At 41.0% G+C, this 25,831-nt stretch overlaps 1 protein-coding gene across 2 annotated transcripts in view; it reads right to left on the reverse strand.

Annotated features, from left to right (window-relative positions):
* ADCY9 (adenylate cyclase 9) overlaps positions 1-24,452 on the reverse strand; it is a 147,491-nt gene extending 123,039 nt beyond the window's left edge. Inside the window, exons 1-2 of one of the 2 annotated variants that reach the window (XM_024553302.4) lie at positions 24,335-24,452; positions 21,558-23,291 (exon numbers count right to left, since the gene is read on the reverse strand). In XM_024553302.4, the coding sequence (XP_024409070.2) occupies positions 21,558-23,291; positions 24,335-24,389 (1,789 nt within the window). In that variant the 5' untranslated portion in view covers positions 24,390-24,452. Of the gene's footprint in view, positions 1-21,557; positions 23,292-23,582; positions 24,226-24,334 lie in introns of those variants that run through there. The other variant, XM_053928843.2, reaches the window with a different exon arrangement.
* Positions 24,453-25,831: the final 1,379 nt, after the last annotated feature.

Below are 25,831 nucleotides of genomic sequence, written 5' to 3' on the forward strand. Positions count from 1 at the left end.
CCCCATACCCATTAGCAGTCACTCTCCATTTCCCATCAATTCCCCCAGCCCTAGGCAGCCACTAATTTACCTTCTGTTTTCTATGGATTTACTTGTTCTGGACACCTGAAATGGAATCATTTAATACATGGCTTTCTGTGACTGGCTTCTCTCACCAAGCATAAGTGTTCAAAATTCATCCAGGTTGTAGCATGTATCAGTACTTCATTCCTTTCATGGCTGAATAATATTCCATCATACGGATGGACCACATTAAATTTATCTGTTAAGCATTAGATGGACATTTGGGTTGTTTCTACCTTTTGGCTATTATGAATAATGCCACTGTGAACATTCGCCTACAAGTTTTTGTGTGAACGTATGTTTTCCATTCTTTTGAGTGTATACCTAGGAGTGGAACTGCTGGGTCACATGGTAACTCTATATTTAACCTTTTGATGAGTAATCAGGCTTTTTCCCACTGCCCAAGAATGCTCCACTTCACATTCCCACCAGCATGATGTGGGTAGTTGAGAAATTTTTGAGACAAGGACTACAGTTTACATTCATCCTGGCGTCCTCAAAAACTCTGTTCAACAAATGGATGCTAGCAAAGGTAGATTTAAAAAGAGAAAGCAAAACATAGCCCAAAAGCAGAGTAACAGGGTGCTTTCAAGGAATGGTTTCCTCCCTGACAGGATCCTGACACACATAATTATGCTCCTTTTGTCCCCTAGAGAAGCTACTACACTCATCTTGAATAGTTTTACCTACCCACCTACCAACTTGAAAAACAGGCTCACAAAAGGCGAACAACATTTGCTGGGACTCCGTGGACCCAAGGACTGCCAAACGGTTTTGGTGGCCAACCACTTGTGGCCATTGTAATTCAGCTGCCTTATGGGGTGTCAGAAGCTGCCCCACAAGGGCATCTTTCGGGGAGGATCGATAAACAAAGTTGGGGAGCAACACCACTCGCCAGAAGGGAGGACTGAGGTTGGCCCTGGAGCATGCCCCTCGTACCTGTGAACATTTACCACCCACTCACCTTCTCAGCAAACAGCAGCCTGGCCAACCTCCAACCTCCCCCATGTGGCCACAGAGAGACCACTGTCTTCCTTTGCCCTGAAGGACAAATTGTTTTTTCTTTTTATTTTCTTTTGTAGAAACGTAGTTTTCTGCTCCTCTAACCTAAGCAATACTGATACTTGGTAACATTGACAAGTTTACACATTTTTTCTTGCTTTAACTACATAAAAACAAATAAAAATGAACTCTGAACTGATGACCATTTTTGGGAGTGGAACTCTTTCAGTAGCCAATGTTTTTTTTGAAAAACATTCTATATTAAGACGGTGTTGTGGGAACACTACTCTCTGTGGACAGTATCCCACATTTCCGCACTCTAAGGATGGCTATAAGAAGCAAAGAGTGTCCCAGACAGGCACAAGAGGCCCGTGGGCTCACACAGCCCCATAGAAACCGAAGGGGAAGCCTAATTTTACCTTGGTGTACTTAGATAGTTTGAACTCATCTGAACAAGAAAGTTCCTAGAGTTGTTTTGGATTTTTTTTTCCTTGTCAATATTTAAATAGTACTTTTTTTTAAAGCTTGCCCTAGATACTATTTACCTAACACATGATTCTAAAGTTGCCAAATCCAATGCCAGCCTGAAAGAGAAACCATATGCCAAAACCCATACGTTTATCAAAAAGAAAAGGTCTCTAAACATATCATATGTACCTTATAATTTTATCCTAATCACAACACCATTTCAGCATACAGTGAACAAAGTCATTTCAAACAAGACACATAATTCACAGCATTACCTATTACCAACTTGACTCTCGGCTTTGGAGGGTGTTTTCTGAAATATCTGACTGCCAGACGTAACTTTTTACAAATCTCTCATTTTAAAAAGTGGCAGGGATATACCAAAAATTTAAACATAGTCATCATATGACCCAGCATTTCACTCCCAGGCATAGATCCAAAATAACTAAAAACTTATTGTTCAAACAAACACTTGTATATAAATGTTCACAGCAGCATTACTCATGTTAGTCAAAAGGTGGAAACAACCCAAATGTCCTTCAACAGATGAATAGATAAACAATGGAATATTATTCAGCCACAGAAAGGAATGAAGCACTGACACACAAAAACATGATGTTCAGTGAGAGAAACCAGACACAAAAGGCCACATACTACATGATTCATTCATATGAAATACCCAGCAGAGGCAAATCCACAGAGACAGAAAGTAGATGAGTGGCTGTCAGTGGCAAGGAGGAGGGAGCAACGGGGAGTGACTACTTAATAGGTAGGAAGTTTTCTTTTGGGGTGATGAAAATATTTTGGAATTAGAAGTACCATATTTTGGAATCAGTTGTAAATGAACTAAATGTCAATGAATTAACTTTAAAATCATTAATGTTGTTATATTAATTTTATATCAAGTTTTCAAAAGTGAGTAGAAGAAACTGTAGGATAACAGAAAGTGGGGGAAAGTGGCAGAATGTGAGCCCTTAGAAAGTTCTAGATATGGTACAAGAAACCTGACATCAGTAGGTCAGTGTCAGAGGAAGTTTATGAAAACAATTGGGACAGCATCGCTAGGTCTACAGTTTAGACTGGGAGACAAGTTAGGTTGACATAAACCTAAGTCCTTACCCAACGACTTTTCATGACAATCTTACAAAAACTATCACAAGAAATGTCAGCCCCCTGAGTCCAGGCCATTGATGAGCGGCCTGTGAGAGTCCCTGTGAAGAAGCATGAACTGAGCATGAGGTGCAAAAATAATATTTTTATTTGTCTATAAAGGGGGGAATAGGAATTTAAGTGCTGCATTCAGAGTCTTTAATCAGCCATAATATTAATAACAGTTATAATGCGCTTTTTGCCCACCAGACATAAAGTCACTGCTATCGGTGTCTATGTTCTCACCCTGCTTTATTTCTCTGTGCAGCCTCATGGTTGCAGGATGCGGTGTCTAGCTTCTGTGCATCTGTTCTTTACAGTCTCCCTTGCTGCAGTCATGCTGTGCCTGGTGCTCACAGCCCCAGGACATTGAGATCAGGGCTGGAGGAAGCACGGGCAAAGGGCTGTCGAGCAACAATGACAAAAAGGCGAGTTCTGTCTGGATATTAGGGAAGCCTGCATCTGACTCCTTCCTTAAATCTAAGCGTGGGCCCTCCGAGCTGCCTGCTGCTAGCTGTGTATGGCATGAGGTTTCAGCATTACAGAGCTCATGCTCCCCTTATGCCCCACTTTTCTCATAGCTGCTCCTGGGGTACCATCAGTTACATGGATTTCAACACTGATGAAAACATATTTTGGGAGGATTTCTAAACACCTACCATGTGCCAGGTGCTCTTATATGCACTACCTCATTTAACCCTAACCTGAATTTTCTGGTTAGGCAACTCACTTCCCTAAGATGAAACCAACTCTCAGACTGCCAGTTTTAAGCAAACTGCATATTGACAACTTTGAAAATGAAGACACTGACAACCCACACTCCTAAGAATTGAATCTACTTTAATTTTTAGTTAAAGAGAACAACCTTACAAAGAAGGCAGCTGATATCTTGGCAGACATGGCAGACGTACAGACATAACCTATGGAGTGAGGGACAATGTGAAGATCATGTAACTTACAAACCTGCCCGACATATACTAGGCAGTCTGGCACTGGCCAGGCCTTTCAGAAAGACCAAACCTTCCAAAAACAAACAACAAATAACAGCAATTTGTACTGTTTCAGTGCTACTGAATGCCAGACTAATAAATTTCTAGGATGAAAATTCACGTACACCTTCAGTTTAAATCACATAGGAAGAAATGTGGCCGATGTTGCCAATTCTGCCTTCGCAGTATATTAGAGAACACGTAACACAAACTTTGTACAGTCACTCCTACCAGATGTTTCTTGGGAAAGTTTGCAAAGTTCTTTCCCAAAATTCTAGTGAACTTCAACAACAATCAGTACTTCCCCAATTTATCAATAACATTGTAGCTTTATAATATAACTAGTTATAGAATTATTAATTCTAATTCATTCTTCATTAGTTATAAATCTACAATTCCCATTTTCTATTTCTACATACTGAAAAGAAATCTACTTTGGTCTTTTGGAAAATTTGCTCTGTTTACTAAGACACAAATTTGATTCAAATTTCCCTTTCTCCTCCCCTTTAAAAATATACTAAAAGTAACTGTAATAACATCTTACTCATCCTGAACTCAATACCTAGCAACCTCACTTATTCTGAATATAGTTGACAACCAAAAATTGTACAAAGACCAAATTCTTACTCCTTTTAATGAAACTACCTTCATGGGGTTAACAAATTTGATTATGTGTTTGGGTTTTTTTGTTTTGTTTTGGAATAAGTTGAAAACCAGGAGCAAAGCTACTACAAGAAAGCATACTAATAGCTACATAAGCTGATAGCAAGAGAGCAAAACAAAAAAAAGTATTTTAAAACATGAGTACTGAAAAAACAGCAATCTCAGTTTATTTAAAATAAAGCAAAAATTCCTGTTTTTATAGGGTAGTTGTTGTATCAGTAAAAGGCAAATAACAGGCAATATAAATAACTGAACCATCAAGAAAAGTAAATTCTGACATTGGTCTGGCCTCCACGCAGCCACACACTGACTCTTGCTCCAGCCACATGCAACTCTACAGGCTCACCACGACCTACATGCATACAGGGCACCGACATCGACCTTACCCGGTTTCTGACTGGGAAAAGGGAAAAGCCACCAAGGCCGGATGTGGCACACCCCTCAAAGCCTGACTCAGAAAATCTTAAGATGGAGGCATCAGTAAACACCTACTTGCCTCCTGGCTCACCTCCTCACACAACCACAGCAAAAATTACAACTAAACTACAAAACAAACTATCATCCAGAACTGTCAGAAAATCGAGCTGTACGTAAGTCTGACAACCAAGAAATTAAAGAAATCACAACCATCCAGTTGGGTACGAAGGGTGGAGATGCAGAGACGCAGAACAGATGGTCCCACACCCATGTGTGATGGATAAAAATCAGGAGGGATACCACAAGAGAGAGGGAATCCCAGCCCCATACCAGACTACCCAAGCCAGGAATCCAGCACCAGGAAGATAAGTCCCCGTAACTTCTGGTTGTAAAAACCAAGGGGGTTGGGGCTGTGGAATAAACTGCGGGATTCTCAGGCATCTCCTGTTAGGGCCCCACAGCAGACTTAGGACTTACACAGACTCACTCTCTCCGGGCTCCAGCACCTGGGCAGCAGCTAGAAGGGCACCAGTGGCATTCGGGGAGAACTTAAGTGTCTGGCATCAGGGCAAGTGCCGATGGACAACATCCTTCCAGACAAAACTCCAGAGGCCAGGAGATGGCCATTGTCCCTCTTCTGAGCCCTCCCATACACAGAGCCACACAGCAGTGACACCGTATCTGAGGCTACATCAATCTGGTTTACACAGGTTGCCCCACCCTGGCAATTACCTAAGGCTCTGCCCATCCAACTTACGGGGTGCGCTTTTCTATAATAGGCCGTGCTACTAAGACAAGGAGTCCAAGCAGCTCTTCCTAATACATAGGAACAAACACAGGGAGGCTGCCGAAATGAGGACACAAAAAATATGGACAAAATGAAAGAACACAACAAAACTCCAGAAAAAGAACTAAACAAAATGGAGATAAGCAATATATCAGATGCAGTGTTCAACCACTGGTTATTAGGATACTCAAGGAACTCAGGTACTTCAACAGCATAAAAAAGACCCAGGAAGAAATGAAGATTACATTAAGTGAAATAAAAATTTACAGGGAATTAACAGTGGAGCAGATGAAGCCAAGAGTGAAATCAATGATTTGGAACATAAGGAAGAAAAAAACATTCAGTCAGAACAGCAAGAAGAAAAAAGAATCCACAAAAGTGAGAAGGTAAGGAGCCTCTGGGACAACTTCAAACATAGTAACATTCAAATCATAGGGGTGCCTGAGGAGAAGAGAAAGAACGTGAAATTGAAAACTAATTTGAAAAAATAATGAAAGAAAACTTCCCTAATTTGGTGAAGGAAATAGCCATAGAGCTCCAGGAAGCACAGAGAGTCCCAAACAAGTGGACCCAAAGAGGACCACACCAAGACACATCATAATTAAAATGCCAAAGGTTAAAGACAGAGAATCTTAGCTAGCAAGAGAAAAGCAGAGTTACCTACAAAGGAGTTCCCATAAGACTATCAGCTGATTCCTCAAAAGAAACTTTGCAAGCTAGAAGGGACTGGCAAGAAGTATTCAAAGTGTGAAAAGCAAGGATCTACAAACTAGATTACTCTATCCAGCAAAGCTCTCATTTAGAATCGAAGGGCAGATAAAGTGCTTCCCAGACAAGGCAAAGCTAAAGGAGTTCATCAAAGCTAAAGAAGTTCATCAAAGCTACAGCCCTTATTATTATTTGAAATAGTAAAGGAACTTATTTTTAAAAAAAGAAGATCAAAAATGGCAATAAATTCACAACTATCAACAACTGACTCTAAAACAACAAACTAAGCAAAACAGGAACCGAATCATACATACGGAGATCATTTGGAGGGTTATTAGTTGAGAGGGGGAAGGAGGAAGATGGGGGATAAGGTGCAGGGTGTAAGAAGTACAAATTGGTAGGTACAGAGAATAGACAGAGGAATGTTAAGAACATTATAGGAAATGGAGTAGCCAAAGAACTTATGCATGACCCATAGACATAAACTAAGGGGGTGATTGCCAGAGGGATTGGGGGTACCAGGTGGAGGGGGGCAATGGGGGAAATTGTAACAAGTGTAATACTATAATCAATAAAATATATTTTTAAAAAAGAAGAAACACTATAAAGAGAAAATTAAATTGCATTTGGCATATTCATTTTTGTGATGGTAAAAAAGCATTTTATACATTTCAGAAATATAAAACCAAATGTTTAAGCTGGTTAAAACAGGAAAATGTTTGACTGACTAAAAAGAAAAATTCTCATGTCTTCCAAAAACTCAACCATCAGCAGACTTGCTCTAATTGATATTTATATCTAACTACATATCAAATGAGGATGGTTTCATATTCTCTTGTATGCTGCCCCTAAAGCTATCTATTAATGATCTGCCTAAGAGAAAGGGAGAGAATCAGAGAATTTAATACTTAATCAACCTGGATCAAGATTAGACAAGAGGATAACTGTTTTAAAAATAACTAAACCGATTATATGAATTATGAGTAAATTGCAAGTCAGTATTAAATCTCATTGAATTATGCCTTTCAGGAAAACTTCTAAACACTGATGAAAATGAAATGCTGAATTTTAGTCAAGGTATGTTATTAAATAATAAAATATTTTCTATCATTTCAACTTATTTTCAAACAATCAGCTTGTTAACTTCAAAAAAAAAGAATCACTTTTCCATAAACTGATGAATAGATAAATAAAATGTAGCCTATCCATACAATGGAATATTATGCAACCATAAAAAGGGGTGAAGTACCTACACGTGCTACAATGTGGATGAACCTTGAAAACAATATGGTAAGTGAAAGAAGCCAGTCACAACAGGCTGCATATTGTGTGATTCCATTTATATGAAATGTATAGAATAGATAAATCTATAAAGACATAAAGGAAATTAGTGGTTGCCAGGGGATGAGAGGTTTAGGGAGAAATAGGGAGTGACTGTTTTTTTTAAGGTGATAAAAATGTTCTAAAATTGATTGTGCTGATGGGTGCAAATACCAGCAAATATACTAAAAGTCACTGAATTGCATACTTTGACTTGCATGAGTGAACTGTGAGCTATGTGAATTATATCTCAAAAAAGCTGTTATTTAAAAGTAAAAGAAAAGCTTAAAAATCATCTACTCTAAGAACCTTGTTCATATTTCTTGTTCATGAAAGTTCCACACACCATAAGCAAAGCTGCTAAAGGAACAGAAACCTTAGTGCAAACTGGAACATTGCCAGAGGAGTATATGAAATTGGTAACTTAATAGGTACTAAATAAAGTAACATCATGACTAGAGCTATGAAAGCAAACGTTTCCATCTGAACTTCAAATGGCAGAGGGACAAAGTTGATAGAATCACCAGCTCTAAAAGTATTCATAATCACGATTTCCTTCAGGAGCCAGAAAGAACAGAATTAATTAATTTATTTCAGCTGAGAAATTCTCTATAAAATGTGTGTTAGAGATGAGAAAAGCCCTGTGAAATTTTTTTCTTTGCACGGTAGTTCTAAAAGTTTTTAACCTTCTGCCATTATTTATAGTCAGGGACTTCAGTTCTTAGAAAACATATGACTCCAACAGACTGTGAATGAGTTTCTCTAAGGGAAGCTACACTTTCACAAGTTGGGTCTTGGTTGAGGTGAAATTCTCTCTCAGGTCAGACGACATATATACCCAATGACAGCACTGTCTTTCAGAACAAAGTAGAGTGTTTTTCCTTTTCTACTTTCTTTTACCAGCCATGCATATTACAGCAAATGTTATATTACTTTGCATGAGCTGCTTTGCTATTCATAACAAAGGATAAGAAAACAATTCAAATCTTTTATAAGCCCTTTATAATTAAATTCAAGGGTTTCTGTTTATTATTGGTGACCTCTAATTTCTAATTACAAGATCTAAGGGAGACTTTCCAGGTGCATTAATTTTTGAACTACTAGTGTCACACTAAGTATATGGTAATTATTGATATCTAGCACCCTGGACACTAAATATATAGTCAGCAGATCCAAGAACCCACCATCAGGAGCAAGTGAGCCTTTTGTTAATGAAATAATCAGTAAGAACATTATTAATCTAATATTTGCTCTGTTCTACTACTGAAAAACTTGCCAACATAGTAAAATCCTTTTTATTTGCAACTAACCTTCCAATCTCTCTCTCCAAAATAATGTTCAAACAAGAATTGAAGCACATTTAAAAAAAAAAATTTAATCACTTTGCCCTCACCATGTGGCTCAGTTGGTTGAAGCCTAGTACACCAAAGGGCTGCAGGTTCAATCCCTGGTTAGGGTATATACATAGATTGCAGATTGGATGGGGGAGGTGGCCAATCAATGTTTCTCTCTCACATCTGTGTTTCTTTCTCTTTCTCTTTCCCCCTGCCTTCCTCTTTCTCTAAAATCAATGAAGCATATCCTCGGGTGAGTATTTAAAATAAATATATAAATATATACACATATACATATATATAGGTGTATATATATGTATATATACATATATTTATTTATATATAAATTTTTATATATTGCATATTTTTAATAAATATATATAATCACTTTGCATTTTCTCCAAGCCATTTCTAAAGTGGTTCTCAAACTTTACAAATCAAATGGAGTTCCTCTAATGAAACCCTGCTTTATACAACAAATGTGATTTAAAAAAAATCATGTGTAAATTATACTTCTTTAACTCAGCCTTATTTATTTATACTTAAAGGAAGTAAAAATCCTTTGGCAGTGTAAGAATCTCACACATGCCCTGCAATAGCAGCTCTGTAGATCTATCTGAGTTTCCATACGCTAAAGTCAACTAAATGACGGTTCACAGTTTAAACAAATGGACAAAGAAAAAAAACTCTTCTTCATATTAACAATGTGTACTATTTTCCAATCATCTGAGAAGCTCAACTATGCTTAGAGAATGATGGGGAATTTAAAGCACATTCACCGTAATTCAAACTTTACATTTTACAAATACGAAGAAACTGAGAACCAGAGAGATTAAATTACTTCCCAAAAGTGCTTAACAAGTTAGTAAAGAAAACATCTTAAGGTGACAAGTTAATCTGAAGAAATTAATTTTTACAAATAATAAGATAATTCTATAAAAGTGCTTTCCTTTCAGAAACATCCCCTGACCACCACAACATCTGGTTTTTAGACAGCTCATTCACAAAACAAAAATTAACATTAATAGCCATACGAATCATTTTCTCAAGGGGAAAAGAACTCTTTTATGAAGTTACAGAATGCAATGTACTCCACACTTTGAATATTAACCACTGGATAGGACAAAACTAACTGAATCAATGTGCTATAGACTTCTACTTAAAATGTCCAAGACTTAATGGTATATTGTATTTTAATATCTATATACAAGAAAATAAATCACGTGCATGTGGGTTTTCTTCCTCTGCAAACTAGATGGTAAAAACCTAATTTAATATTTCCCAAACAATTCAAACACAAATATAAATGATTCAAAAGCTGCTTTCATTAGCACATTTTTCTTTGGAAGGAAAAACATGAACAGAATTTAATAGCATTACATAAAAATCCTGGAAATTATGCACAAAGACTATCCAGGAGTTATGCCCCCAAAAAGGGTATGTTGGTTTTTCATGTGCATAAATGAGTATCAAGTAAGAATTATAAGGATCTACAGTATTATTAAAGATAAATACAGTTCTTGAAGTCTCTATTTAAAAAAACTTAAAAATGTTTGCCTAAACTAAGACATTCAAACTGTATTATTCCCTAGGCCCTAAACAACACTTCGGTTTTCAATCATCTGAGTTCCAGCCCTACCTCACAACCTTCACTGCAGTGCCCTTGGATCCCTTGGTCCTGAGGCTATCCATTCTCCCACACCCATGGGCCTATATTTCACATTTCCAGACACTGAATTTGCAGCTTTCTCTGTCTCCTTCCCTAGATGTTCTCAAGGCCCAATCCATAGCCTCTATTTAATAAACCACTCAACTATTCCTAGAAAACCAGTTTTCTGCTCTCTACCTTCTGGTTTGTTCTGTGTAGATGTTTGGGGTGTGGTTTCACACACAACAGAGTGCCCACATACAGAGCTCAAGTAGTTATAATATTCATTCATTCATTCATGCATTCATCTACCCCACAAATATGAATGAGCATCTGCATGCTAGGCCATGTTCCCGATGTTAGGAATACTGTTGTAAATAAAACATGCAAAAATTCCTGCTCTCAAGGAATTGAGATTCTAGCAGAGTGGAGACAGATCATAAACAAAATAACTAAGTCAAATTCATATTATCCAAGATAGGGAGGAGAGAGGCAGGGCAATCATTCCAGGAAGCACTATGCAGAGCAAGATTCCTATGAAGGAAATTCCTGGAGTTAGGCCTTCTAAAACATTCCACAGCTGTCCTAGCGAATGGGGCTTGCTGGGCTGAGGCTACTCTTAGTCTGCAAACAGGTAATTTACATTCTGGTTTAGGATGTTTTTCATTTTATTCTTCTTTATCCCTAGTTACCAGTATTCACAGGCAGTGTCCCTCAACAGATGTTGGTGGGAAGACTTTGTATTAAAAAAAAATCCTGCATTGCTCTATAACTGTCAATTATAAGAATGCAAATTAAACCTTCCAAAAAGCTTAAGAAGCACAAACCATTTCTTCTGTGGTACTATTTTTTCACATAAATGTGTACAGACTATTAATTTTCTTTTCAAAAAAGGAAAGGGTAAACTTTATAGCTCAGTCTCTGAATAAATATATCAGATAGAATTAGTGAAATTTTTTGAAGATTGCTTTGTACTTTATTTACAACAGAATGTAAGAAAAAGTAAGTTATTAACAATAATAAATAACGGGGGGGGGGGAACAAAACAGCCATAAAATGACACAGAAGGATGGCATGTGTGAGGGTCACCTTCTGTTTGCTTTATTTATAGTCTGTAACACTATGCATTCCAAAACTTGGTCCCTTAGCAGTGGCAGAAGTATACGGACTCATTTAACTAATCAAGATCCCAGCTTGAAAAGTAAACATGAAAAATTACACTTGCAGCTACATAGAACTGGCATAGGGATGTGCAATTAAACAGACATGCTTTCAATTTTAAGCAAAAACACTGAAAGGCTTATCCTAAAGCATTTGTTAACAACAAAATTACAATTAATGACATCTGAAAAGTTCTCAACATATTCACATTCTCTTATAGCACTAACTCCTAAAAAGCTTAAACACGTTTCAAATGCAAAGATTGTTTTGAACGTAGAACACAGAAGAACCTGGTGTTGCCTCCACATGCCAAAAATGTGCAATTGCGTAACGTTTCAGTTTCAGCAAGAATGAGTTTTGTTTTGTTTTTAATCCTTACTAGAGGACATTTTTTTCATTGCTTTTTAGAGAGAAGAGGGGAAAGAGAGAAATTCAATCTGACAAGATTGATTGCCTCCTGTACACACCTGGAAAAGTGATCATATGCGCCCGGATAGGGGACGGAACCTGCAACCCAGGCATGTGCCCTGACTGGGAATCAAACCCATGACCTTTCAGTTACAGGACAACACTCCAACCAACCAAGCCACACCAAAAATGAATTGCTTTAAATAGCCTATCCATGACCAGTTACAGTCATCAGATTTTTTTTTTAAATTTCGAGAATTACAGCTCAGATGGCAGATTGCCATCTAGCCTACTTAGTCAGATGATCAGAAAGGGTTGAAAACTATGTAGACAAAATGTCTATTAGATTAAGAATTAATGAGATTTTAACATCTATAATTTTTCAACTCCTTAAAAATGTTATTAAATGAGTAAGAAAGTTATCAAAGACTATCAGGCTGTATGAAAAGGATTCAGGGACGAATCTGAAGGGCCTCCCATGGGTCCAAGATGGAACATATTGATCATCAATATATATATATATATATATATATATATATATATATATATGAAATCTATCCTGAAAAAGTCCAGCCATTGTTAATATAACTGAAAGGTTGGACTGGAACATGCATGTGTGAACAATCACGACTTCACTCTATAGTCAGCAGGGGTAATAGACACTGTTGAGGGAGCATGTATACCATGTGGCTGTCACATTCAAAATGACTGAGCAAGTAGAGTAACAAATCTGCATCAAATTTTGCATTAAGCTTGAACTTTCCTCCATGAAAATTATTCAGATGATTCGGAAGGCCCCAATGAGCAACTGGTGATTGGCAGCTTCATCACAACAACACACCCACCCATGCATCACCTCTCCAGTGCAGAGTTTTTTGGAGAAACATCAAATCACCCAGGTGACTCAGCCCCCCTATAGCCCAGATTTGGCAACCTACAAGGGCTGGCTTTTCCCAAAACTAAAGTCACCTTTGAAAGGGAAGAGATTTCAGACCATCAGTGAGATTTGGGAAAATACGACAGGACAGCTGATAGCAATTAGGAGAACTGTGTAAGGTCCCGAGGTGACTGAGGAATCATTGTCCTATGTACAATGTTTCTTGTATCTTGTATCTTCTTCAATAAATGTCTCTATTTTTCATATTACACGTCAGGATACTATGTGTGTGTGTGTATATATGTGTATATGTATGTATGTATGTGTAATGGAGTATAATACATCAAAAAGCTAAAAATCCAAAAGTTTATATTGAGTATTGAAAAATTCACTGGTCACCTTTAGAGGATGTTAAGAACCCAACTCACCCGAACAACTGGTATATAATAGAAAAGAACCAAGCAAATGAAATATAAACTTCTAAACATACACAGTTCCCATGATCCTAAGATTTCACAATGGTTAAGATTACAATGTGCATGAAAACACTCTAAACTGGGAAGAGCTAAACAAAGGGATAGTTGTTTCTGCTGTTGCTGCTGCTAAGAAAATTGTCCCCCACTTTCAATAACACTAGCTCATGAATCTAATCTCAAGAGTGACTATGTGTCAAGTACTTTTCTAAGTACTTAACATCATTTTCTCCTTTCATCCTGACAACAATCCTGTGTAGTGGGAAATAGTGTTTTCTGATACTCCTGTGGGTTTAAATATGGTAGTTGCCCCTTATCCTCAGGAAATACATTCCAATTCCCCAGTGGATGCCTGAAACCTAGAGTAGTACCAAACCTTATATACAGTTGACACTTGAACAACAAGGGTTTGAACTGCATGGGTCCACTTATATGCTGATCTTTTTCAATTAAATCCTGAAGTTCAAACCCATGTTCAAAGGTCAACTTATGGTTGGGAATCCACATAGGCAGAGGGCTACCTGTAGATATGCATGGATTTTTGACTGGAAAGGAGGTCAGTACCCCTAACCCCCAAGTTTTTCAAGGGTCAACTGTGTATTATAAGTCCTCACTTAATGTCATGGATAAATTCTCGGACTATAGGCAAAATGACGTATGTTGAAACCAATTTTCCCACAGGCTAATTGGTATCAACAAGTTAAGTTTCTATGGCATAAAAGAGGTTGAACAAAATGACATTACTCAAGAAACTGCTGTACTACATGGTTTTTGTTCCTATACATCTTAAGCCTATGATAAAGTTTAATTTATAAATTAGACACAGTAAGCGAGTCACAATAATAATACAATAGAAAAATTCCAATAATATACTGTCATAAAAATTATGTGAACAGTTTGGGAGCCATTATTAAGTAAAATAAGGGTTACTGGAACACAAGCACTGTGATGCAGCAACAGCTGATAACCAAGACAACTACTAAGTACCTAACATGCGCATAGTTATATAGCATGGATACGCTGGACAAAGGGATGATTCACATCCCAAGTAAGACAGTGAGAGATTTCATCATGCTACTCAGAAGAGCACACGATTTAAAACTTATAAATTGTTTATTTCTGGAATTTTCCATTTAATATTTTTGGACTATAGGTGACTGTAGATAACAGAAACCAAAGAAAGCAAAACCACGGATAATGGTGGACCACTGTACTGGCTCCACCACCTAGCAGCTCTTTCTAGCTGTATGACCCTCCCAAATTACTCAACATCTCTGTGCTTCAGTTCCTAGTGTATAAAATGGAGATGATAAGTGCCCTTACCTCCCAGCCCTATTTGTAATATGACAACTAAGTCTAGTGCATATTTGTTTAGGTGATTATTTCATTAATGCCTACATCCCCTTCTAGGCTGTATGCTCCAAGAAGCCAGAGGACTCTATCTCCAGAACCTTTCTAGACCTAGCAAACAGTAGAAACTCATTTGATATTTATGGAATAAATAAATGAATTTACAGTATAATACAGTAGAACTGGGTAAATGTTCTAGTTCAAAACTCAGTCAAAATCTCCAGAATTTCAAAGCTGAAGATTTCCCCATAATTCTTCAACTATCAAGGGGGCCACATTATGTTAAATACCTCTAAGCCCTGGGACCAGAAGCAGCCCAAGAACAATACTGCCTGAATTCCCTGGGGTTTTCAGTAAAGAAGCTGCCAAATTTGGCAGCTACAGTTTATCTAGGGCAAGCTATCAGTGCTTTGTATTTTGGACACTTGCCCTTTTTAATTCGAGAAGCTGACACAATCACAGTCCCTGGTGTGTTCTGAGTTTCAGTCCCAAATTATACAAGATGTGTACCAAATACAGTGTAGGAGAAAAGAAATACCCTGGAGAGCATTACAAAATGTGACTCACCAGCTACAAGAGTTGATTATTGAACAGCTGTTGTAATCGAGTCACTAGGCTAATATAGTGCTTTACTTGAATCATCACCTCATTCGATTCTCCCAATAACCTCTGACAGAGGTACTATCATTCCGGTGAGCTGGAGAGTCCCTATGTACTTTGTCCAAGGGTCTCAGAGAACTGAGAATTAAATCCAAATGTATCAGAAACCAAATTCCATGCACCCAACCACTAAACTATACTGCTAAAGGGTGAGCCCTGCAAAAATAAATTAAAAGAACAAAGTTGATGGTCTTCATCACGGACCCTAAACACCAGCAACAAAGACTTGGCAGAATCACAAAGGATTTTTTTTGAGAAAATGTAAATGTATGAACTGAAGTCACTTGCTACGCCCACAATGTGACAGGTCTTTCCTAACTCCAGTCTGAGTTGTTTCATCTACATTAGAATGTGTGTTTGGAAAGCAGTTCTCAAGTTGTGGTCTGCAGACCCCAGGGGTCCCTGAGACCTCTGCAGGGCATCTATGAGGTCAAAACTTTTTCCATAATAATACTAGACGTTATTTGCTTTTTGCAGTGTTGACACTGGCATGTAAAACTAATCAACATTGCTGGTGCCTGCATCAAAACAATGGCATCGAATTGTACTGGCCATTAACGTGTTCTTTACCACCACGCACTCGCAGAAGAAAAAAAAGTCAGTTTTATTTAAGAATGTCCTTTGAGGAAGCAGTAAGAATAAATAATAGTGTTAAATCTCAGCCTTGAATGCATGTGTCTTTACTATTCTGTGTGACAAAGAGAAAACTTGCTTACAGCACTTCCACTGCACACCAAAGTACTGTGGTTGCCATGAAAAGCATCCATGCAACTATTTGGGCTGCATGCTAAAGTAGCTGCTTTTTTAACAGAATATCATTTATACTTGACCTACAAACTATGGTCATTTAGACTTGAGTATTTGGCAGACTATTCCTGAAATATGAACAAAATGAGCCTGTCACTTCAAGGAAAACAACTGACAGTATTTGCCACCAGTGATAAAATTCAAACTTTCAAGTGAAAACCAGAATTCTAGAAAATTCCTAAAACTCTGCCACTGTGAAGCTGACATTTTCCCAATATTGAAGACTTTGCTTATGTTGATATTTGGAAGATCTGGATAACTCAAAACACCTGTATTTTCCAAATGTATGATGTTACATAATTACACTTAGGTAAAGATTCAATGTGGTTTTAATAGCATACAAAGAAACTGATTAATAGGATTTCAGATGCAAATTGCAAGTAATCCTTAAGAAACTACCAGTTGTTTGTTGGGTGTTAGCTCAGTACCAAAGAAAAATATCCAAAATTATCCTAAAAGGCTATTAAAAATGTTCCTCCATTTTCCAACTACCTCTTCATCAAAGTCAAGCCGAATTTTCTACACATTCTTCAACATCCTGCATCAATGCCAAAGCAGTTAAGGAAATCTAGCTGACATACTTTAAAATGGCTAACACGATAAATTTTTGTGTATTTTACCACAATTTTTAAAAAAAATCCAGTCTTTGATTAATCCAGACATTAAAGAGATGTGCAGAAGTGTAAAATAATGTCACTCCTCTCACCAAATTTCTTTGTTTATGAAAATATATTTTTTTAATTTGTATTTCCTTATTTTTAGAAAGGGGAAGGGAGGGAGAAAGAGAGGGAGAGAAACATCAACATGTGGTTGCCTCTCACACAACCGCAACCAGGGACCTGGCCCCGCTACCCAGGCATGTGCCCTGATTGGGAAGTGAACTGGCGACCCTTTGGTTCTCCGGCTGGTGCTCAATCCACTGAGCCACACCAGCCAGGGCTGTTTATGAAAATACTTTTAATGTGGTTATTTTTATTAAAAATATGTTATTTATAATAAGATGCACAGGTACAATAGACTTACTATTTTAAAATGAATCCAGGAAAGATTTTTGAAACCTCTCAGTGTTTCAATTTCTAATAGGGCAAGTATCAATAGATAACTTATATGAACACAAATTCTTTAGTTCCCACAATAATTTTTAGAAGTATAAAGGGGTCCTGTGACCAAAAAAGTTTGAGAACCACTGGCTTGTTGAAAAAGAATCATAAGCCTGTCAGGGCTATTCCTGATCATCCCAGCCCCAGGATTCAAACACCTTCTTAAATCTGTCCTGTCCCAGCATCCACCCTCTGGTTCTGCTACAGCCACCACCACCATCGGAGGACTTGACCTTCCAACCTATTCCAAGGGAATGAGCCTCCTTACCTCAGCAGAGCGTGCTAGGCTGTTCCCTTCTCTCACCTCTTTTATAAAAACACGATTGTGGGTGGAATGACTACCTTTGTTTTATCTTCTTAATATTTAAGAGGGGGAAAATAAGATGTCTGTAGGTATTCTCTGATGGTTTCACCTTCTGTCTTTGCGACTCTCTGCCTTTAACAGGAAAAACCAACAGTTCTAGACAATATGCCTCACCTTTTTGCTTGTGGGCCAAGGAGGAACAGAACAGCCAATACCCTCCTGAGTACAGTGTTTTGTTCCTAATGGTGTGGAAAGATCCTTTGCCCCATTACTCCAATCAGACTGTTTCTCCCAATCTTTAATAATCATTGCCCCTCATTTTTTGGATCATGTCCAAAATCCTGTCCTATGCTGAAAATTCAACCTCTCTCAGTGATTGGCCACCCTATCTAAAATTCCACATACACACACACACACACACACACACACACACAGAGTCCATATTCTCCTTCCTGTTTCATGTTTTCTCCTTAGAACTTAACACAAAACAAACTTTGTACTTTACTTATTTGTTTACTCTCTGACTATGGTATTAGAACAGAAGCATCAAAAGGAAGGAATTTTTGTCTGTTTTGTTCACTGCCAAATCCCCAGCACCTAGAACTGTGCCCAACACAAAGTAAGTTATTTCATGAATGAATGAATGAACAAGCCATGGGTCCTGGCCTGTCCCATTCTGCAAGTCCATCCTGCATTCTCCATCCATACCATAGAAATTTCAAGGGCCTCTCACCCATTGTTGACTCTAAACTGTCCCCATATCAATTCCAGAAACTTGAAAGGCCATTTTCCATTCAAACCATCAAGCCCCTTGGCTCCCCCCATCATCTGTTTACATATGGCTCTAAACCCAAGTTGATCTTTTATTACTCTCACATCTGTCCCATTGCCTCCATTACCATTGTTGTTACCTTGGTTCGAGCTACCATCAAGCCTGCCTGGGATTTACTGACACAGCTCATTAATTTTCAGTCTCATACCCTTCCAACATAGCCCCTAGAACTAAAAGAGCTTTCTAAAACTGCAAATCAGATCACCTAGGCCTCCTGCATAAAGCCTATCAGTGGCTCCCCAATACCTACAGATTTGAATCCAAACTCCTTCCCGAGAGACCCACAACCTTCCTTGTCCTAATGAATTACTCACAATTGCCCAACCCACCAAGAAACAACCCCAAGCCTCTGCCCATGCTAGTCCCACTGTACCAAATGTTCTAATTCCATTTACCTGGAAAGTCACTGCTCAATCTCAAGACCTACCCGAAGTACAATACATGTGCCTTCCTAAAGCGTTCCTGACTCTATGTGCTCTATGATATTTATAACTGAGCTCCTGGAGGTCAGGGGCTGTCATGACTCCATCTGTGCGTCCTCAGTGCCAGGCATACTGCAGGGGCATAATAAAGATTTTCAAGGAGTGAGTGAATGTGCATAAATAATGAAAGTCCTCCCTTCCACAAAGCCTGTTCAGGTAAATTATAGTTGTAGCTTCTGTTCACACTGCCAGGCTAGTTCTGGAATCCCCAGTTTACTCTCCCCATGTTCATTTCTACAGAGCTCTCTGCTACGTATTTTTAACCCCATCATCAGAAAAGGGGATGAGAGGGAATGGCTAACGCCCAACATTGCATAGAGCAAATATCTACCAAAAACCAAAGACCAGCTAAAAGAAATCTTACGTATATAATCTTAACTCCATGTATGAAAAGGGTCTTCTACATACCATGTGATCATCCCAATTTAGCAGATTTGTACAATGTCTGATGAACGGAACTGTGAAATCTCAGAAAGGGGCAGGAAGTTATGTAGACATCCTCTATTAGTGCAGTCCTGTCCACAAAACTTTTCAAAATAAGCTGAATACAGCAAAAATCACAGTCTCAGAGAAACAGCTGAAGGAGGGAATACTGTATTCAGAAATCACTAGTTTAGTTGAGCCTTGTCTTTCCCTATCTTCCATTTAGTACTAAAACTTTTCCTTATAAATATACAGTGTACACAATTTAGAGAAAAAGTAAATTTGTCAAGTTTACACTATTTGAGGTTAAAAAAAATTAACAAATGCATCCTAGCATTTTTCTTGTCTGCATCCTTAGAACTTTGGTCTGTAAAATGAAAATAAAATTACTCATAAATTAACAAAAATGAGTATTGCCAAAGAGTCAAAAGCTTGGCAATTTCCAGATATAGTTAATGATTACATGTTTTTATTTTTGAAATTCAAGTAATACCCTGTTCAAAGTACCCCTTAAAGAACTGCTATCATTGCCATACTTAATTTAACATAGCACAGCACAACTCCATTCTCTGGAATCTGTCCCACTGTCCCTGAGGACAGAGCCTGCAACACTTGGACCCTAAAGATACCAATATGTCTAGCAGGATTACATCCACACTGCACTCCACTGGCACCTTCAGAGTGGAGAGCAAGAGCCACTATCCTACAGGGAAAGACATTTATCATGGCAGAATCTCTCAAGTGAACGGCAAAGTATAGTTTCTGGCCTCATCAATGTAGCATTTAAAACTCACTAGGTAAAGGTAATTATCAGGTAAAAATTTTTTTCTACTACATCTATATTATTCAACTACCAGCAGAATTAATAAAGAAAAATCAGGAGAAGAATAAAGCACCCTCACCAGATAACCAGTGAGTAAATGATATGGGGAACTCCAATCACAAGCAAAGAAAATATCAGTTGACCTATTCAGGTCTTCAAACTCAACCACGTACTGTACTGTCTGATTTGAGCTGTTACTTCTCCTTCCAAGGATTCCCTCTCCTGGGGCTTTTCACTGTATAATTATGCAACATGTGGGCACCACAAAACATATAATATAGCTTTACAAATTTAGGCTTTTAAAAATCAATGTGATTTTCTCTACATACTTCCTAAACAGATGTTCCCCTCAATCAGGAAGATTTTAGTAAAACATAAGGACTGTTTTTTAAAAGTGTTAGTTATTTAGAATCCTTACTTTTGGTCCTGCTTACTTAAGCATCACTTCCTAGTCCTCAAAGATTTTTGTCCTATATGAAAATAAGAAAAATGAAATAAAAGAAGCCCAATGAAAGTATCAAGAATAGCAGTAAGGAGCTTAAGACTGAAACAAGGGGCCAGATGCTAATCTGAGGGGCTGGAGGTAGGGGATCTAAACACTGCTCTGGGTACATTGCTCGCTTTCAAATTACCTGGCACCTTGAGTTCAAAGTTCAAAAATGCTACAGCCTATATGGTAATACAAATATCATGATAAGAAAGCATCATTAAATAAAATTGGAAGCTGAAAATGCAAATATTTTTTTAAAAAGACCTAGGCGAAGGCAAAGTGCACTTAGGGGTATACGATTCCCTCTAATTCTCAGAGTCCTACAGGGCTGAGCTGATTTCTTTGTCCCAGCAAAAGGAGGCCTAGACAGGAGAAAGGTTTTAGTCTTCACATTGTTAGAAAAGAGCATAGAGAAAGGTTTTGATGAGACTTAAGGGCGACCAAATGAAATGCAAAAGCAATTTCCGAAAGTGCTTCAAAGTTCTGACTGCAGCACTTCTGTACCCTGACATTCATCATACCTGCCCCCAGAATTTCAGAAACATTAACAGCCAACTGGCAAGGAGATGAATTTTCAAAGTTCTCCTTCCTTCTAAAGGTCTAATCTAGGTCAGCACTGCCACGGTATGAACAGATGTGTGATATTTGACTCATTGGAGGAGAAGTCCCACTGGCCCTGAGATGCCCCCAAAGTAAGGTATCCTGAGACAACACCTGATCTGCCTCTAAATACTGACACTGGAAGAGACTTTTGTTTTGTTTTTTTTCAACACAAACAGGATTGGGAAGGGAGGTGACTAGGCAAAGAAATGCACGTACCTTTCAACTGGTCAACAACACTCTGACCAAGGCGTTCAGTAACTCTCCCATCCTCCATTTCATACCGATCATCTAGGTATTTTGCAGTGGCTTCAGAAATGTGAACCTTGCCAGCCACTCCCAACTGCTCCATGAGATTGGCCAGGTTCACGTCATTGGACCACACATCGAATTTAAACCTCCTCATGCCTAAGATGCCACACAAGACAGTCCCCGTGTGAACGCCAACACGCATGTTCACCATCTCTTTCTTCTCCTGGCAGAAGTGCTCGATGGCTCTTATCATGCCCAAGCCCATTTCGATGCAGCAGTAGGCATGGTCGGCCCGGGGCTCGGGGCACCCTGCCACACAGTAGTAGCAATCTCCCAGTGTGCTGATTTTCTCACACTTAGTCTCTTCACACAGCCGGTCGAAGCGACCAAACAGATCATTGAGGAGACCCACCAGGGCATGAGCAGACTTGTTGGCACTCATCTTGGTGAAGCCCACGATGTCTGCAAATAAAATACTGACCTCTTCAATCTGCTGCATCTTAAATGGGCGGAATGCTATAGGGGCTTTCTGTATGGAAGACTTTTTCTTCCTGTTCTTGGGGCTGGAGGTGGCATGCCTTTTCACAGAATTCTCGCTCTCCTCATCCCCCTGTTTCATCAAGTCATCAGCTATGATTCTTGGCATCACAGAATGAATCATTCTCTCTTTCAAGGCTTTCTCCACTTCCAGATCCTTTCCGTGCATAATTGACTGTCCCACCTTGAGGAAGGTGCTCCTGGATCTCACCTGGGACATGATAAATAGGTGGATCCCAATGGCATGAATGCAGACATGGAGCAGAGCTCGGCTCAGCAGTTCCCAGTGCGGGGGCCCTGCTTCAGGCGAGGGGAAACAGTCTTCATCTCGGAAATGATAGCCAAAGGTCTCAAAAAGAACAGAATAGGCCACTCCCAAAAACAAGCTCAAGTACAAAGGTAAGTGCATGACGGTGTAAAGCAAAAAGAGCACTTCAATGCACATGGAAAAGCTCCCCACTTGAGATAAGCAAGTGTCTCTGGGCTTAGCTGCGGGAGTATGATTGGAGCTGTCAACACGTCCAGAGAGAGGTGTCAGAACCTGAAACTGGGCAGCCAAGGTCAGGGCGAACACCAGGAGGGTGAAAACCAGAGAGGTCCACATGTAATGTCGGGCATACAGCTTGGTGAAAGTAAAGAGAAAAAAGCCCACACACACCACGAGGAAGCACAGAGCTGGGGCTACCATGACAATCAGTTTGGATCTCATGTGGACACCAAAATAGATGCTCCAGAGCAGGCAGGCAAAGCCGATATAGAAGAGCGCGTACCGGAAGCGGCGCTGGGTTTGTGGGAAGCAGCGCTCCAGACAAGCCTCTTCCAGGTTCACCGAGTCGAACTTGGGATCCCACCACCGGCTGGAGGCCCTCTCAAACAGCTGGGGCAGCTTCTTCTGCCTGCGCAGACGGCCTCTGGCGCCCACTCTCCGAGGGACGCCCCCTGAGTCCCCGGAGCTGCTACAACTGGAGGAGATGCTGTACTTGCAGTGTTTGGGGTGACTGTTGGACGACAGCTGCTTGGGGTTGATTTTGACCCTCACGCTGCTGCTGTCTCCGCTGGAGTCACAACTCACCTCGGTGCTGTGGTGCTGCAACAGCTGCTGGTGGGGCGGGGAAGCCATGTTGCGGCAGGCCCGGAGCCACACCAGGCCAGGATCACCGCTACCTGTCGGCGAAACAAGCTGGGTTAGGCTGGGGTTTATTCCCACCCAGGTACACGCACCTGAAGGCCACGAGCTCTATCCATTTCCTAAGTGGCGAACCCAGTGGTCCACTTGCAAAGGCACCATATGCTCTCAAAACTGCGGTAATGTCTCATCAGCGCTGCCAGAGTCCCACCTCGAGGCCGACCCCAGCCACCCAAGACGGGCCCGCGGTGCCCAGGGTCCGCGAAGCGGCGGCCAACCAGTCCGCGGCGCCGCCCGAGCCCGCGGCGCGTCCCCTCGCATACACTCGCCTGCTGCGCCCACCGCGGCGGCGGTGGAGGGGAGTCCTCTCAGATCACTCTCACGCCGCCGGCCGCTCCGGCAAACGCGGCTCTCGCGGCGGTCGCGGTGGGCCCCTCATGCTGCGCAGAGAGCGGCGCCTCCACTGCGTCAGGCCGCCGGCCGGACCCCTCTGTCCCGCCCCGCGAGAGGCGGGCAGTGAGTTTGCGGAGCCCGCGGCGCTGCGGCCGCCGCCGTCGGCGGCGCGACCCGTCTAGAGGGGCCTGCTCCCAGCTCCGCCCGCCCGCTCCCGGGCGCCAGCGACTACCCAACAGGCGGGGATGCCCAGGGCCAGGGAGTCGCCCGGCACCAAGCTCAGGGCGCGGGCCCCTCAGCCGGCGGCCCGTGCGCGGCACTGCCGCAGAGCCCGCTCCCGCGACGCCGGCTCGGGACGCCCGCCCCGGGCAGCCTCCCAAGCTAGAGAAGCCGCCGCGGCCACCGCTGCGGGCACCGCGGAGCTCCACAGTGCTGCTGCCTCATGTCGGAAGAGCCGCGGCCTCGGCCACCATCCCCGGCCCCCACACCCGCCCGCTGTCACTGACAGACTCGCGCCCGCGCCGCCCCTCGCCCCGCCGCAGCGCGCACGCGCGGCCCGCGCACGCCGCTGCCTCCAGCCTCGAATACGCGCACGGTGCGCGAGCCCGGCTGACGGGGCTGACGGGGCAACGGGCGGGGGGCGGGCGCGCGCTGCGGCTCCGCCCTCCGCCCCGGGGCAGCGCCGCACCCGGGCCGCCCGCTGCTAATACTGCGGTGCTGCTGCAGCCGGTCTGGGTCCCCATACTGGCTGGGAAAGTACTTCTGCTCGCGGTTCGTTCCTGACACCCGTTCCGGGAAACCTACGGAAGACTGCTAGTTAAGGAACACCTGGGGTGCGAAGTTGAGAAAATGAAAATCGTTTACCCTCCCCTTCGGCGCACCTTCTTTATAAACAGAAGTTTGCCACTATTGTATTTGCCTGAAGGGAGGGGCCCCTTTCTCTATAAGCAATGAGTACATGCCCCCGGAGCACTAGCCCCTTCCTGAGCGTGCTGTCCTGGTGACTATCACCGTCTGAGCCCCAGCCTCCGGTGGCCAGGTGGACAGGCCTCCAAGAAGCTATGGTTGCACCTAGAGAGCTGGTGCCCCTGAGAACCAACTCCTCCAGCTCCAGAGTTTCCCTTCCCATACCTGGGTCATCTCCCCCTGTTCAAGAACCACTGTTTTTCCTGTCCCACAAATGAAACTTTCAAAGCAATATGCTACCCAGTCAACAGTCCTGCAGTGGCCTCCATTAGCATTGCCTGCACAGTCCTATACTCCCCAGTGTGCCAATCCTGGCCCTTCTTCCCGTACCTCACAGTACCTCCTGCCAGTCACAGGAGTCTTCCTCCTTCTCGCACCCCCCATGCGGAGCCCACCGCAGGTTTCACTGTTGAATTAGAAAATAAGGTAAAATGTGGTCCGTCCACATAATAGAATATCATTCATACATAAAAAATGAATAAGTACTGATTCATGCTACAACCCGGACAAACCTTGAAAACATGATGCTTAGTAAAAAAAAAAAAAAAAAGCCAGTCAGAAGAAGACCACATATTGTATGATTCCATTTATACGAAGTTTCAGAATTGGCAAATCCATAGAGACAGAAAGCAGATTAGTGATTGCCAGTGGCTGGGGGATGGGCCTGGGGAATGCTAATGAGTAAGAGGGTTCTTAGAGGGGTAATGGAAATGTTCTGGAACTAGATGAAAGTGGTAGATACACAACACTGTGAATGTACTAAATGCCACTGCATCGTACATTTTAAAATGGTCTAAATGGTAAATATTATGTGTATGTAACCACAATAAAGGAAAAAGAAATAACACAACATTATTGCTGTGGCATTTCTGCCTAAAGTGCATAACCTCAATCTAATCATAAGAAAACATCAGACAAGCCCAAATTGAGAAATATTTCTTCCAAGTAATTGACCAGTACTCATCAAGAATGTCAAGGTCAGGAAAGACAGAGACTGAGGAACTATCACAAGCTGGAGAAAATTATTAAGGGATGCAACAACTAAATAGAAGACAGGATCCTGTTTTGGAACCTAAAACAGAAAAGGACAAAGAAATAAGGTCTGCAGTTCAGTTAATAGTATCACATTGTGCCAATGTTAATTTCCTGGTTTTGATCTTTGTACTGATTATGTGCGATGTCAACATTAGGGGAAGTTTGGATATAAGGTACAGGGGAA

Source organism: Desmodus rotundus, chromosome 1, assembly GCF_022682495.2.
Source record: "Desmodus rotundus isolate HL8 chromosome 1, HLdesRot8A.1, whole genome shotgun sequence".
Lineage (NCBI taxonomy): Eukaryota > Metazoa > Chordata > Mammalia > Chiroptera > Phyllostomidae > Desmodus > Desmodus rotundus.